Source organism: Bos indicus, chromosome 14 (genome assembly GCF_029378745.1).
Source record: "Bos indicus isolate NIAB-ARS_2022 breed Sahiwal x Tharparkar chromosome 14, NIAB-ARS_B.indTharparkar_mat_pri_1.0, whole genome shotgun sequence".
Taxonomy (NCBI): Eukaryota; Metazoa; Chordata; class Mammalia; order Artiodactyla; family Bovidae; genus Bos; species Bos indicus.
Window position 1 is genome coordinate 31452365 of NC_091773.1, and position 16719 is coordinate 31469083.

Consider the following 16719-nt stretch of genomic DNA (forward strand, 5'->3'; position numbering starts at 1 on the left):
GACTGTGGGCAGTGATATAGACAGAGGTTTCATAAGCCAAGTTAAGGGGTTAGACTTGCTTTTACACAATGAGGAACCATTGAATGGATTTGATCACGTACATCACATCCTCAGGTTTGCATTTTTGGTAGGTTACTTGAGTGCAGCCAGTACAGAAGGCAGGGGAAACTTTTAAGTATACAGATGATTAGACAAAAGATGATGAATACCTACAATAATTATTGTTATATATTTTTAAAACTGTGTATCATTAGGCAAATTCTTTAATGTAGAATTGCTAAGTCAGGGTATGTACACTTAACATATTGAGAGAGAGATGGTGAAACTGTGTTTAAAAAGCTTGCAGCCATGAAATTAAAAGACACTTACTCCTTGGAAGAAAAGTTATGACCAACCTAGATAGCATATTCAAAAGCAGAAACATTACTTTGCCAACAAAGGTCCATCTAGTCAAGGCTATGATTTTTCCACTGGTCATGTATGGATGTGAGAGTTGGACTGTGAAGAAAGCTGAGCGCTGAAGAATTGATGCTTTTGAACTGTGGTGCTGGAGAAGACTTTTGAGAGGCCCTTGGACTGCAAGGAGATCCAACCAGTCCATTCTTAAGATCAGCCCTGGTATTTCTTTGGAAGGAATGATGCTAAAGCTGAAACTCCAGTACTTTGGCCACCTCATGCGAAGAGTTGACTCACTGGAAAAGACTCTGATGCTGGGAGGGATTGAGGGCAGGAGGAGAAAGGGATGACAGAGGATGAGATGGCTGGATGGCATCACCGACTTAATGGACGTGAGTTTGAGTGAACTCCGGGAGTTGGTGATGGACAGGGAGGCCTGGTGTGCTGCAATTCATGGGGTCGCACAGAGTCGGACACGACTGAGCGACTGAACTGATCTGAACTGATACTCCAACAGTGCTATAATCATCATTTCCCCACCCTCACTAAAAATGGGTATTTTACTTTATGTCATTCTTTTTTGGTCACATTTCTCCATTTAATTTAACCTGGGAGAGAAAAGGCAGGAGGATAAAAATGACAAAGGTTAATTTTCATCAAAAACATAAATACTCAAGCATTATGGTTAAAACAAGTTAACTCTAGTATACCAGAAAAATTAGTCAACATCACTTACACATTCTCCCTCCCAGTTTTATTGAGATATAATTGACATAACACTGTATAAGTTTAAGAGGTATTACATAATGATATATATCAAAATGATTCCCACAAGTTTAGTTAACATCACCTCACATAATTATAATTTTTTTATTGTGTTAAGAATTTTTAAGATCTACTCTCTTAGCAACTTTCAAATATACAATACAGATATTACTATATTTACCATACTGTATATTACATCCCCAGGACTTATTTTATAATTGGATAGTTTATAGCATTCAGATAGGTGAAATATTTTATTTCATTGCTTTTTAAAATGTACATTTCTTATCTTAGGTGAGTTCGTGTGTCTTTTCATAAAGATACTGGGTGTTTGGTTTCTTTTTATGAACTTCGTACTCACATCATTTGCGGCATTTTTCTGAGTAGCTGGTCTTTTTAAATCTGAGAGCTGCATTATACAAAGGAGATTACTAGTGTGGATATCATGTGTTGTGGCTTTTTTCCCAAGGTTTTTTTTTTTTTTTCGGTATCTTTACCTTATGTTTTTTCTTTCGTTTTATGAATTTTACATAGTCAAAATTACCGAGCTTTTCTTTCGTGGCTTCTTGGTTTTTATTTATTCATTTATTTAAAAATTTATTTTTGGCTGTGCTGCGTCTCTGTTGCTGCACTTTGGCTTTCTCTAGTTGCAGAAAGCGGGAGTTACACTCTAGTTATGGTTCGAGGGCTTCTCACTGCAGTGGTTTCTCTGTGGGTCACAGGCTCTACAGCACTTGGGCTTCAGTAGCTGTGGCACGTGGGCTTAGTTGCTCCACAGGATGTAGGATCTTCCCAGATCCGGGACTGAGCCCACGTCTCCTGCACTGGACCACTAGGGAAGTCCAGCTTCTTGGGTTTTTGTGTTACGCTTCACCTTATCATCTTTAACCCTTTTTCTAACATCTAACCAGCCAGAAACGACAATCCTGACTTGCTTTGAGCTGCCTGCGTGTACTTTCTTAGCTATTGCTGTGCTGTGATTAGTCACTCAGTCATGTCCGATTGTTTGTGATCCCATGGACTGTAGCTGGCCAGGCACCTCTGTCCTTGGGATTCTCCAGGCAAGAATACTGGATTGGATTGCCATGCCCTCCTCCAGGGGATCTTCCCAACTCAGGGACTGAACCCAGGTCTCTTGCATTAGAGGCAGATTCTTTACTGTCTGAGCCACCAGGGAAGCTCAAGAGTACTGGAGTGAGTAGCCTATCCCTTCTTCACGGGATTTTCCCAACCCACGAATTGAACCGGGCTCTCCTGCATTGCAGGCAGATTCTTTACCAGCTGAGCTACCAGGGAGTTATTTCACATCAACTGTGAGCTGAGGGCAAGAGGAGAAAAGGCAAGGGGCAGTTTGTTGAGGGCAAACACTAAGCCTGGTGCTTATTGCAGTGATGGATTGATCTTAGCTGGAAGTCAGGTTCATTTCAAGGCAGTCTCTCCTGTGTGTCCCAGAACATCACACCTGTAGCCTGACTGAACATGGGTGGACCAGGCCTCCTCCTTCTGAGAGGAGGATCTGGAAATAGCTTCCTGCTTCTCACCTCTCTCTCCTCTCGACTCTCCTGTCTCTGCCATTGCTGTTGTTATTCAGTTGCAAAATTGTGTCCGAGTCTTTGTGACTTCATGGACTGTAGCACATCTCTGCTGTTGAACCCCACTTTTTTCACTTGCTATTATTGCAAGTGAAATTATTATTATTGCAAGTGCTATTATTGCAGTTTCAAGAGGGCTCTGGTCTAGGGGCTTACTGTCAGCAAGAGGTACAGGTGTGCTACACACAGTAAGGACAGTTTTGTATGGGCCTTTGAAAAATATAAACTTAATTTAAAAATTTTGACATGCAAGACATGCTTACATAGATAAGTATGTAAAGCATTTAGGTGCCTTATAATAGCACACATTTAAAGGTTGTAAATTAAGTGACTTCAGAACTTATTTGAAAATAAGAACATCTAAAATCAGTTCTTATTTAGACCTCACATTGTTTTAAAAGGCCCCCAGTTTTTAATGGCCATAAAAACAGAGACAAGTGATTTAAGTTCATCCCCAGACCTCCCCATGGACATACTTCTTGGTCCTGAGAGGGCAGGAATGCATGCATTTCTTCAGTAACATTCATGTGTACAGGAAATGACTATTGACATAATCTTTAAGCCTAATAGTTAAGACTATTCTTCAGTTTATAATTTAAAAGCTTCTGACAGCTCTGTGCTGTGGTATAATTTATAATGAAAGTCTGACTGATTGAGGTATATTTCACTGAACTGGTTTCTCTTATGAGCTGAAACTAAGGCTTGTGTAAACATAGGAAGGGAAGCCTTTCCCCGGCTTATGTAGTTGGGCAAGAATATTTAATGTCCCTCATTCCCAACTGTGCTGCAGTACCATCTGTGCTGTACTCAAAGTTTATAGAAAGCAAATCTACAGGATTTAAGGGGCATTTATTTTTTTCAATAAAATAACCACATATAAGACACCAGCTACCAGTGTGCAGCAAAATAAAAGTAGTTTTTTGAGATATACAATTTTGTAGTACTCCCTTTGGAGAAGGCAATGGCACCCCACTCCAGTACTCTTGCCTAGAAAATCCCATGGACGGAGGAGCCTGGTGGGCTGCAGTCCATGGGGTCGCTAAGAGTCGGACACGACTGAGCCACTTCACTTTCATTTTTCACTTTCCACTTTCATGCATTGGAGAAAGAAATGGCAACCCACTCCAGTGTTCTTGCCTGGAGAATCCCAGGGATGGGGGAGCCTGGTGGGCTGCCGTCTATGGGGTCGCACAGAGTCGAACACGACTGAAGTGACTTAGAAGCAGCAGCAGCAGCATACAGAGCTAGGAAAGAGCATTTAGGTTAAACTGCCCTCTCAAGGTATCTAATATATGAATTTGGATCAGAAGCAATCTGTTTGACTTATCATTTCTTCTCCCTGCCAGGTAAGAATACAGTTTTATATACAGCCAGCATGCAAAGTGTCTTAAAAGATGCCAAATACAATTCATGTGTTGATTTCTAACGGAATTATGTCGGCCATGGTGGAGATGTTTGGTCTGGATTGGATTATTTCCTCAGAATGGCACTATTGACACACTGAAGACTAAATAAAAAGATTAAATACTGCTGGAAAATATATATAGAATTATTCTATAACCCACCCCCCTCCCCCCAAACACAAAAACCTAAACCAAAAAAAGAGATCTTATTAGAGCTGGAAAGCTTTCTTTCTGATAATAACTGGCTAGCTGCCTTCATGAATATAAAATGAGACCCTTTGGAAAAAGGAAAAATTATTGAATAATTTAACCTAAAAAGCAATTTCAACTAAAATACTGTGCATTTCAGTGAGGACAACTAGCATTTATTTACTTTTCTTATAGCTTTTTCTTACTTTAAATAAATTCTCCATGAGTAGATAAGAAAATTACTGTTTAGGATTATCAATAACTGCAGATTGAAGTAGTTGGATCAAAAAAGCCTTATCAAAATATAAAAAGTTTTTAAAAATATTTATTTTTATTTATTTACTTGACTACACTGTATCTTAGTTATGGCATGTGGGATCTAGTTCCCCCAACCAGGGGTCAAACCCAGGTCCTCTGCTTTGGGAGCATGGAGTCCTGGACACTGGACCACCAAGAAAGTCCCTAAAACCAGTATTTTCTATCACCAAATAATGTGTGAAACAGATACTTTCACCTTCACTCTGTTCTAAACAACCATTTCCACTGTGAGACTTTTACTTTTCCACTTCATTCCTTTTCATTATTATTTTTTAAAACAGGTATGTATATACTTTTTAATGTAGCTTTACTGATGTATAATTGACACACAAACTGCATTGTAAGCATTTTTATAATCAGAAAAAGAAGCAACAAATATTTTAAAGGTCTATTAGAACTGGTTATGCTTCTGAAAAGGTATTTCCTCATCCACCCAAATTATCACTACCGAGGAATCGTAAATATATGACTATTACTGAGAGAGGTGAGTGAACTGAAGACACTTAAAGGAGGATTTCCCTTGCATATTATGGGATAATATGGTGATCCAGTATACCCTCTTCCCCTCCATATTACATACTCCACTAAAGATAGCATGGTGAAGAAGCTAATACCAAGTAGGTGTCTATCTTCTAGAAAGATTTTCAAGTGTTGCAATAGGTATTTGTTAAATAACTTCAGAGATAGATATAACAGACTAAACTAATTTTCAAATTGGTACTTTATTTTATTTTAGTAATATCCTTTATCTTGACCATGCACCATTAATTAAACAGCATGCTTCTTTTAAACTTTGAGTGAAAATATGCAATTTCACCTCAAGTTTTCCAACCTACCAAACGCTGTTACCATATTTAGGAATTTAATAAAATGTTATAAAGCTTATGAGAGAACTATAATTCTTTGGCATTAAAACATTTGTAACTGGACAAGAAGAAATAAAAAGTAATACTGTTAAGACAATGACTAATAATTTAGAAGGAGGATTTAGAGAAGTCTGATAATTCAACAACAATTGTAATTATTCCCCAACTAAATGCTTTAAAAACGGCATTTTCCCCCTGAAATTCTTGCTATCACATTTAGTGTTTTGAGTTCAGTTCCAGGTAACTTTAAAGAAGTTCTGATTTCATTCCTTAAAAGATTATTTTTAGCACTTTTTTATTCTAATAATTTATAATAATGAATGGCTGAATCCATCTCATTTTATTTTGTATTCCTTTCAATGGCATATGAATGGGTAAGTATACTCACAAATATTTAAATATACAAACATTTTTGCTACATATTAATATGCAGACATTTTTTATTATATGCCTTTTCTTTTTAAAGACATGCTTTGGTCACATTACAATGAGTATATTCACATTAAAATAAAAGTTACAAACTATCAGACATGAGCCAAGACATGATCATCCTCAAATCAACTTTGCCTTCAAATAGTCTTTTATTTCATTTCACTGCCAAAAGCTAGAGTTAAATGGAGGAGGAAATGAAATGGTGGTTCAGCTGCTATCTTAATTCAACCAAAGCCATTCATACACATTTCTATTTTATAATCTTGGACAAACCCACAACTTTAAAACTGCAGGTTATCAAGAAATGAATGACCTTCACACACCTGGACAGTGAAATAGTAAAGAGTGAGGAGAAAAATAAGAAAGGGAGATAAAAGGGAATCTAAATCAGCAAAGATGACAAAAGAGACTAATAATTTAAACAAGTGTCTCTACTACACTCTGTTGTTTTGAGATTTGATGTGTTCCCTGATAAATATCCCCACTTCTCAGCTAGGACCATCAGGTTCCTGCCAGAACTGAAACCACTGGTTCAGTCAGGCAAAAGAGCTGCTCCCTGGGTACTTCATGTGCGGGACAGTGGGAGAGACCCAGAGCAGAGGGCTTTTCCTGCTTGTGGGTCCAAATTGGAGCATCCTGTATCTCAGGATGGTCACTCTGTGTCCTTAGACCTCTTCAAGGTACAGATCAGCCCCAGAAGTCCCAAGTCAGAAAGGACTTCTCCTGTTTCATAAGGGTCAGGTAGGTTCACTATGAACAGCAGCTGACAAGGGGAGAAGGAACCTGGCCAAGGTTGTGACTGTGAAGTCAAGGGGTTCACTGGAGGCCCCCGACAGGCCTGAACATGCCACTGTCTCTAGGGGCTACAGCTAAACCTGCTTACCTAGTGCAGGACCAGAGAGTAGGGTGAATATGGTGTGACTGGGGGGCAGGGAGGGTGGCAAACCCTGCTGCCCAGTGACAACCATCTGCTGTTCGCACAGGGTTGCAGGGAGGCCCAGTGCCTTCCATAATTTGGAAACACAGTAAGATATTTAATAATCCTCTAGGAAGGCGGCCAAGACTTGTCCTAGGAAGCAAACCATTTCTAATATTCCAAACAAGTTTTCTAAGAGGGAAAAACAGTTATAGAAGTTACTGTGTCGCCATATAGTTCAATAGTCCTCACATATATTCAGCTAAAACTGAGTAAATGATCTAGCACCTTCCAGCTGGAATGGCTTCTTAGACCAATTTTAAGCACAGGCCGGTTTTCTCAAAAATGAAATACTGGTGTTTTACAAACCCAGTTTTAATTTTTTTAAACCAGGAAGATTGTACAGATGAGCTTGTGATAGATACACTATAGAAAACATATGTATTCTTTGGCTATATACACAATTCTTTGTTGTTGTGTGGGTTTTTTTTTTTTTCCCATTAGTTTCTTCTGCAATTTATAGTAGTGACTCTCTCATACTGAATGGACAAGCTGTGTATTTTTACACTTGACTGAGGATTTCATTCCACATTTACTTAGATTAGATAAATTAGAATATCCAACTATGGATTCACGTGAAAACTTTCAGAAATAATGCTTGTTATGTCTGATGTAATAAATATAGTTATTTCATATCAGTTAAAAACAACAATATCACTTTCTACCAGCTCCCATCAGGGGAGAGCCTAAGGCTGAGAGTCTGTTGGAATATTGTCATGATTTGTTTTTTCTCCAGAGACAGGATGCTTCAGAAACTGACCAGTAGCACCAATGTACAATCTTGATCGCATGGGCCATTTCTGAAAAAGAATATTTAAACAATAATCCAAAAGTTAGTATCTACAGTGTGCAATTATAATATTAAAAATTCCTAATGCTTCAATGCAAATGCAATACTATGTAGCTAGTAACAACTGTGATTACAAAGTTTAAGTGATGACAAAAAAATGTTTATTAATGCTAACAGCAAAATTTAAAATATACCCAGACTCTGATTATAACTGTATGAAATAATATGCGTGCATATGGACCAGAACTGCAAAAAATTATGAAGAATAAATATATTCAGATGTAGGAAAATTTATCTATCTACAATGTTTTAACTGTAAACTCAACCTTAAACAAAATCCCTGGCTTTAAAAATGTTTTAAAAAGTTATATGTGGTATTATGCATCTACATTTGTCAAAGGATTACAATGAAAAGTGACTAATTCACCTACCTAAACATTTTATTCTGCTAAAAGCAATATCCGGAAGTTGCAAATATTAGAATGTTCGGGGTTACACAGCTACAACACCTAGATTAAATGTCTGCTTGTACTGGCATCACACGCTCTAACCTTCAGTCATTATCACATTTCTATTCTGATTGTGACTTTTCTAAATTCACCTTTAAAATGGCCAGCCTCTCAAATAATATAATTAATTTCCAAACAGGATGATGATGAAAAAATATACTACACAGGTAATACTTTCAGGATGGACTTTTTTTTCTTAGAGGGGAGGGTCATATAATTTTGGTTTAAGGTCTTTGGAATACTAATCAGAGAAATACTGTGTTTGTTTTTTTTTTTAAATACAAAGATAAGTCTTTAGACTAAAGTGCAGTTCTCTGAGGTCGGCAGTGGGGTCCCACACTCTCCAGAGAGTAAACACTGTTGTGAGCAGCAGGCTACTTTCACCAGTGAATGTACATGGGCAGACTGCTGGTTACACAGCACCATGAAATGTTCTTTTTAAAAAAAAAAACTTAAAATTAAAATTAATATATTTATTTGGCTCTGCCAGGCTTCAGTTGTGGCACACAGGATCTTCAATTTTTATTGCAGCATACAGGAGTTGTGGCATGCAGAATCTTTAGTTGTGATATGTGGGATCTAGTTCCCTGACCAAGGGTCAAACCTGGGCCTCCTGCACTGGGAGCACAGAGTCTTAGCCACTGGACCACCAGTGGAAAGGGTGGTCCTTGAAATGTTCTTAAATGCCTGGAAGATAATCCATGGTGCTCAAACAGAGGTACTGTTATTAACAATTCAAAGTCCATAAGAGGACTTCCCTGGTGGTACAGTGGTTAAGAATCTGCCTGCTAATGCAGGGAACATAGGTTCCCTGGTCCAGGAAGATTCCACATGCTGTAGGGCAACTGAGCCCATGCTTGAGAGCCCGTGTTCCACAAGAGGAACCACTGCAATGAGAAGCCCGACCGGAGAGTAATCCCCATCCGCCACAACCAGAGAAAGCCCGTGCACAGCAATGAAGACCCAATACATCCAGTAAATAAATGAATAAATAAATAAATTTTTTAAAAGTTCATAAGAGCTCTGGCTTTTCAACACAAGTTGTACATTAGGATCACATGGGAGCTTTAAAAAAAAAACAAAAACTAACGGCCAAATCACACTCCAGAACAATTAAATCAGACTGGACCTCTTCATAAAAGTATCAGGTGGAGCCAATTCTTATCTGGAATAATATAAGCCTGCCTTATAAGCCTTCCAAATACAGGGACTGTCACCTCAACTGGGATTCCAGATGTAAAATGTAGCATAAGGAATAATAAGTAAGCATGTGAGTTTTATGCCTCCAGATGTGATAACTGAACTTGCTCCAATGTGGTTTAGATCATTTCAGAGTCCTAAAGTCAGATTATTCTGCTCAGAATCTAGCAGAACTTCAACACAGATTAAATACAACATCTGTGTTACTTGGAATTTAAAATGTTCCACTCCTATATAATCTTCCTATAAACAAACTTGTATTTTATATTCAATACAGTAATAAGACTGACTATTATTTATTTTTGCAAATCCATTTCAGGTTTTGTTTTAAATCATAGAAGTGCATTCGTGTATGCTCTGGATGTATCATATTGGTCCTATTCCTGGGATTCCCTTGACCAGTTGGGAATGTGAAGCGTTTTAGAAATTTGCCTGGGATTTTTTGATATGTCTGAATTTGGCATTGTTAGACCAGAGTTAAGGCCTGCATTATACTGAAGAATCCAGTGTCATGGTATTATGGAGTGAACATTTGTGTTCCCCCAAAACTTACTTGTTAATGCTCTAACCCCCAGTGTGATGATAATTTGGAGAGGTAATTATGGTTAGATGAGGTCATGAGGGTGGGTCCCTCATGATAGGATTAGTGGCCTTTTAAGAAGAGGTAGAGCTCCCCTTCTTTGAGAAAGAGTGAAGTTGGCCAAATGCAAGACAGAAGAGAGCTCTCGCTAGGAAGTGAGTTGGCCAACACCATGATCTTGAATTTTCCAGCTTCCAACTGTGAGAAAATAAATTTCTGTTGTTTCATCTACCCGTCTGTGGTATTTTGTTATCACAGTCTGAGCTGATCACCACGTCCAGCAAGTAGTATAGGGCATAGATCGTCAATTTGAAGTGCAGATTTTCAGGCATATCATAAACAAGTGCTTTTATTTTTAAAAGACTTAATTAATTAATTTGGATGTGTCAGATGTTAGTTGCAGCATGTGGGATCCTCGAACTTTGTTGAGGCATGCAAGATCTTTACTTGCAGCATACAGGGTCTTTTAGTTGTGGAAGGTGAACTCTTAGTTGCCATATGTGGGGATCTGGTTCCTTGACCAGGGATCAATCCCTGGCCCCTTGCACTGGGAGCATGCAGTCTTGGCCACTGGACCACCAGGGAAGTCCCTAAATCTGCACTTTTCAATCTTTTACACTACTGCCACATTTTCATGAGTATAAAAATCTCATGCTCAAACCTCAAATGTAATTTGAGAATTCTACACTTGAGAATGTAGATAATAATAATTTGAGAATGTGAATTAAAACACATCAAAAAATAAATAAAATAAAAGTATTACTGAATGCTCCCTGTTAATTCTATGTGTTACCTGGGTTTCACTGTATTGAGAATCACTCTAAAGCATGCAACCAAGAGTGGAGACCAATGAAGGGATCTGCTCTACAGCCTTGCTAGTAGGTAAGTGGCCTTCCCAGGTGGCCCAGAGGTAAAGTATCTGGGTAAAGAACTGTCTTGCCAATGCAAGACATGAGGGTTTGATCCCTGGGTAGGGAAGATCCCCTAGAGCAGGAAATGGCACCCCACTCGAGTATTCTTGCCTGGAAAATTTCATGGACAGAGGAGCCTGGCGAGCTACAGTCAGTGGGGCTGCCAAGAGTCAGACACCACTGAGTGACTGAGTGCACACACTACGTAAGTAATTTATATGTAATTTATGAAAAAAACCTAAAAATGTTTATGTGGAGTTTTGCCTGATATTTCATGAACTTCGTAAAGTTTCCTTTTTAATAACTTTGTGTCCCTGGATTTTCAAAAAGGCTACTAAAAATTTTTTTTAATGAATTTAAGTAGACACACAAATAGTTTTAGGAGTCAGAAATAAACATATAAATAAAATATTGGTTAGGTTGCATGGCAGCATCACGCCAAAAAAAACAGGTGACTGATTTACATTTCACTTCTCAATGGTCTGTTTTAGCATTGTGTAGATTAACACAATCTTGACTTTCTACTTTACCTAAGAAGGCATATTTAAAATTATGTAGTTTCATTAGCTTAGAACAATCTAATGCACTCATACAATTAACCAGAACTAAACCGGAAATAAAAGACTTTAAAAATATATATTCTTGATTTTTGGAGTTAAATGATTCCAAAATAATAAAACAAAGTAATAAAATTTATTTTTAAAAATTACTGTTTATCTGTGTTATCAACAATGATTCTCCAGGGCTAATGCAATTAATAAAGCCAACAGTGCTTTTCTTACAATGTAAGTAACTGAAATACAGCCCTGTTCTCTTGGAGTTCTGCTCTTTCGGATGCTGGTGCTGATCAGAACTGTTCACATCCCAAATGCATATAAAGTGTTGTTTTAGCCTATCCTCTGGGATCCCAGTCTCTTAAACCTTCCAGTTTCATTTGAGGTATTCTTTTTTTTTTTTTTTTTTAAGATTCTCAGGAGAGCTTCTTTTTTTAAAATTTATTTGGCTGTGCCGGGTCTTAGCTTCAGCATGCAGGTTCTTACGGTATTCAGGATCTGGTTCCCTGACCAGGGATGTAACCCTGGCCCCCTGCATTGGAAGGCACAGAATCTTAACCACGGGACCAATGGGCAAGTCTCTTGAGGTACTCTTACTGTAAATTCCCAACAATGCTAACAATGCCAAATCTCCAATACTGATGATAAGATGATTATTTTGATGATTCAAAATTATGGCCTTGAAATATTTGTTAATGGATCTTTGATCATCAAAGTAAGGCCCAGTAATACTATGTTGTAAGAAAAATAGTCATTTTGGAACACTCTTTAACTAAAGGTTATAGTACCTTTTGTAGATTAAAAAGTACAAATAATTAGAATATGTCTTTGGCATTAGATTAATCAACAACAGACTTAATATTTAAGTATTTTGGTAGTATCTGTAAAATAAAGTGTCACAAACAGTTTCAGTTATGTACACAGAATCTCTTTCCTCTGCATCGCCACAGCACAAGGTTATAGTCTCTTATGGCATGTACAGCATTCTCTCTTAAAATTGTTGTTGTTCAGTCGCTAAGTCCAGTCTGACTCTTCTGCGTCTCCATGGACTATAGCCCGTCAGGCTTCTCTGTCCATGGGATTCTCCAGGCAAGAATACTGGAGTGGGTTGCCATTTCCTCCGAAAGGGGATCTTCCCAATGCGGGGAATGAACCCGCACATCTCCTGCATTGGCAGGCAGATTCTTACCGCTTAGCCACTGGGGAAGCGGAGAAGGCAATGGCAACCCAGTCCAGTACTCTTGCCTGGAAAGTCCCATGGACGGAGGAGCCTGGTGGGCTGCAGTCCATGGGGTCACTAAGAGTCAGACACGACTGAGCAACTTCCCTTTCACTTTTCACTTTCATGCATTGGAGAAGGAAATGGCAACCCACTCCAGTGTTAGTGTTCTTGCCTGGAGAATCCCAAGGACAGGGGAGTCTGGTGGGCTGCCGTCTATGGGGTCACACAGAGTCGGACACGACTGAAGCGACTTAGCAGCAGCAGCAGCAGCACTGGGGAAGCCTGTGTCTTATAATACTGTTATTGTATTGATGTCTTTTTCTCCATTCTATGTTCATTTAGGGCAAGGATTGAGTCTTACCCTTAATTGTATTCACTCTCTTAACAGTGCTTTGCACATAGCAGAAACCCAGTAAATAATTTTAAAATAGGCTAGTCATTTGTTCAACCACCATCAATTTCATTTTTTAATATTTATTTTTATTTATTTATATGCCCAGGTCTTAGTTGTGGCATCTGGGATCTCTGATCTTCCTTGCCAGCATGCAGGATCTTTAGCTATGGCTGTGGGTCTAGTTCCCTAACCAGGAATAGAATCCTGGCATCCGTGCATTGAGAGTACAGAGGCTTAGCCACTGGACTACCAGGGAAGTCCCTCAATTTCATTTTAAGAGGTAATCTTTGGCCGTCTTTCATTATCCCTATAATTGTCTTTTAAAATCAAAACAATTGATTCAGAGGACAAATGAGATATAATTTTTCTTTAAAGAGTTATAAGACTACAAAAACATTTGGTATGGGAATTAGGGCAAAAAGAAACTCTTGTTAAGCTTATTGTTACATGAAATTTATGGTTTTAGCATTCATGAAAATTATGGTTTTAACGTTACTCATTCAAAAAAGCACTGCAAGAAACAAAAGTGAAAAACAACGGGATTTCTCATATGATTTCTCTCTCCCACAAAGAGGCATTTAACAGATGCCTTTTGTATTAAGCCTACTTAATGTTGAAATAAACTTTGTTAGAGTATAATGTCAAGTCAAAAGAAATCTAATATAAATGATACATTTGAATAGCAATCTGACGTACCTAATATTAATCTAATATTGATAGATTAATAACATCTAATGGTTATATACAAAACCCCTCAATTAGTAATGAATAAATTTCCAGCTGAGGTTATATAACACATGAATGGAATGGAATAGCCTATCATAATTATGAATAAATAATACTTCAAATATTTACACTTAATATTTGAACTAGTTTGATTGCATTTGCAAAGTAAATTTTGTTAAAGCTTACCACAGAATTTTAAGTTCAATTAATATTAGAGGATGTATTTTACCTTCATTTCAATAATGATTATTCAATAATTTACTGAACATTGATATACTTAAGGCAAAGTCTTAATTTTATATTTGTGTGTGTGAAAATGTGAATAGTAGAATAAAAATTTTGAATATTTAGTTTTAGAAAATATAGGGAAGGAGATTCATTTTGAACAGAAAGCCTGATCGATGTAATATTTAAAAAACAATTAGATCTAGGAGAAAAGGATGATGAGAGTCTAAATATTGCAATATAGGTAATAAATCATAATCATAAAAACTGTATTAAACAAAACCCTGACCAATTTTGTACATTACTACCTACATGTAATGTAAAAAATATTATACAAGAGGAACTCTCTTGGCTAATTTTGTACATTAAAGAATTTGAATATAGTATTTAATCCGAACACAAATACATGCCAATTTATTATGAAAATTACATAAACTCATTGTAATTTTTCTAACATTCTTGGTAGTTCCTAGTCTATGATAGTTAACATTAAAATGTACTGAAAATTTACCATATGGGGATGCAGAACGGTCTCATTTTACAAAAAAATTTCAACATTGGTTTCCTAGGGTGAGTTAGCAACAGATAATTCCATCACCCTATTTAATTCGTGAAACTTTAAAAAAATTGACAAAAATCACAAGGGGAAACATAATTATGTAAATTTAAAACCCTCAAAGGCTCTGATAACTAAAAATTATCAGGATGTGCAACCAAGCACCCCACCAGGCACCCCCGAAAAACGTCTCATCTAGGAAAGGTATCCTGTAGATTCCATCATCCTATAGGGGGCATGAGACTCCCCCTACCCAAGCCACCCCAGGTTTAAGCCACTACCTGCAAACCGTTAAGGAGTAACCTAGTGCAGTGGGGACCTCCCTGCCGGTGACTTGGCAGGCGAAGATCGCTCTCCGGGTCTGTCCCCTGTCTCACCCGGAAGGAGCGGTGAGAGCTCGCTGGTATCTGCCCAAGCAGTGTCAGACTCGGCAGGTCATGGTGCCTTGCTCCCGGGCCCGGCTCCTCAGTGCCTTGCCCGCCTACCTTGACCGGGTGTAGGTAACCATCCCCGCGAAGGGCGCCCAGTCCTGGGTCCGCCGGCGCCTCGGCGTCGTCCTGCAGGCTGCGGGTGAGGTGCGCAATATAGGTGGTGGCCAGCAGCAGCACGTCCAGCTTGGACAGCTTTGTGTCCGGCGGCACCGACGGCAGCGTGCGCTGCAGCTCCAGGAAGGCGTGCCGCAGAGTCTGCACGCGGCTGCGCTCCCGCGCCGCGTTCGCGGCCGCCGGCCGCCCGCCTCCCGACCGCGCGCCGCCGCCTGGGCCCGAGGGTCCCGGCCCGGTCCGTCCGGGGCTCAAGTCTCGGACTGCGACTACCGGGGGCGCGGGCTCGCTGCTGGAGATCAGGGGGCTGCCTGCGGGGCCGCCGCGGTCCATAGCGGCTTCCCTGCAAAGGACCGAAGGCGCGGTGAGGCCGCGGCGCTGGTCGAGCTTAGCCCGGATGGGAGCGCAGCCCTCTCGCTCCCCCTGCGCACCCCGCCCCAGCATCCGATGTGGCTCCGGGCCATCTCAGAGTTGAGCACCTTTTGATTGGGGCACTTTTGCCTTCCGGGGTCTGGGGAGAGTGGCGGGGCCCGAGGATTCCTAGACTGGTTAGAAGGCTCAGGAGGGCCCCGGTACCAACCAGCCTTGTGTGCTGTGCTTAGTCGCTCAGTCGTGTCCGATTCTTTGCGACCCCGTGGACTGTAGACAACCAGGTTCCTCTGTCCATGGGATTCTCCAGGCAAGAATACTGGAGTGGGTTGCCATTTCCTTCTCCAGGGAAATCTTGACTCAGGAATCGAACCCAAGTCTCCGCATTGCAGGCGTATTCTTTACCGTCTGAGCCACCAGGAAAGCCCAACCAGCCTTACTTTCCACCAACAATTTAGTCAAGAGGGCTACGATACTGGGAGAAGGAAGATTTCAGGTTCAGAACTTGTTCGCGCGTCTGGATTATTAGCCTGCCCATCCCGCGGGAAAGATGGAGCGGGTCAACTCGTAGAGCACGCCGTGGCCCGCGGTGCCCGCGCCGGCCGCCCTCGCATTATGCGTTCCGGAGGCTCGGGGTCCCCAGGGGCGACGGCAGGAGCCCGGGGTGGTTTCTGCCAGAGGGACCTGTGACCTCATCTCAGACTAAGGCACCCACCACCCGTCCAAGTCCGGGAACTGCGAGGCAGGGGTCGGACTCGGGTCCTCACCTTTCCTGTAGGGGCTGTGCGGGGTTCGGCTCCGCTGCTCGGGAATTGAAGCGTCTAGCCGGGTCTGCGTGGCCTGGACCGCGCCGGTCACTCCATCTTCGTCCAGCGGATCGGGTGCGCCTTTTATGCGGGCTCGTGCGAGGCGAAGACTGCTTGTGGGCCAAGCTAGGCGCCGGATCACCACGGCAGGACCCGCCGACGTCCTCTGGCACCTGTGGTGCTGTGCTGTGGGGCTGCGTGCTCCGGGAGCCTCTCTGCATCGGGAGACTCATTAATCAAACCGTCCGGCGGGGCGGGGCCATAGGGGGCGGGGCGTCTTCCTGACCACGCCCCCGCGTTCAGGTTCTCCCCCAGGTCGGGCCCCGAGCGTGGTACGTCAATCGCCCGCTGGGTTGGCGGCCGGCGGGGCCGCAGTCACGGCCTGGGCTCTAAGGACC

General features: G+C 40.7%; 1 protein-coding gene across 1 annotated transcript; it reads right to left on the minus strand.

The window, feature by feature from the left end:
• Positions 1–4376: 4376 nt before the first annotated feature.
• On the minus strand, positions 4377–16684 carry TCF24 (transcription factor 24). The gene is made up of 3 exons (XM_070802634.1): positions 16283–16684; positions 15090–15489; positions 4377–7737 (listed from the first exon to the last, which is right to left on the minus strand). The coding sequence occupies exons 1-3, from the start codon at positions 16552–16554 to the stop codon at positions 7624–7626; spliced, it is 786 nt and encodes a 261-aa protein (XP_070658735.1). The 5' UTR covers positions 16555–16684; the 3' UTR covers positions 4377–7623.
• Positions 16685–16719: the final 35 nt, after the last annotated feature.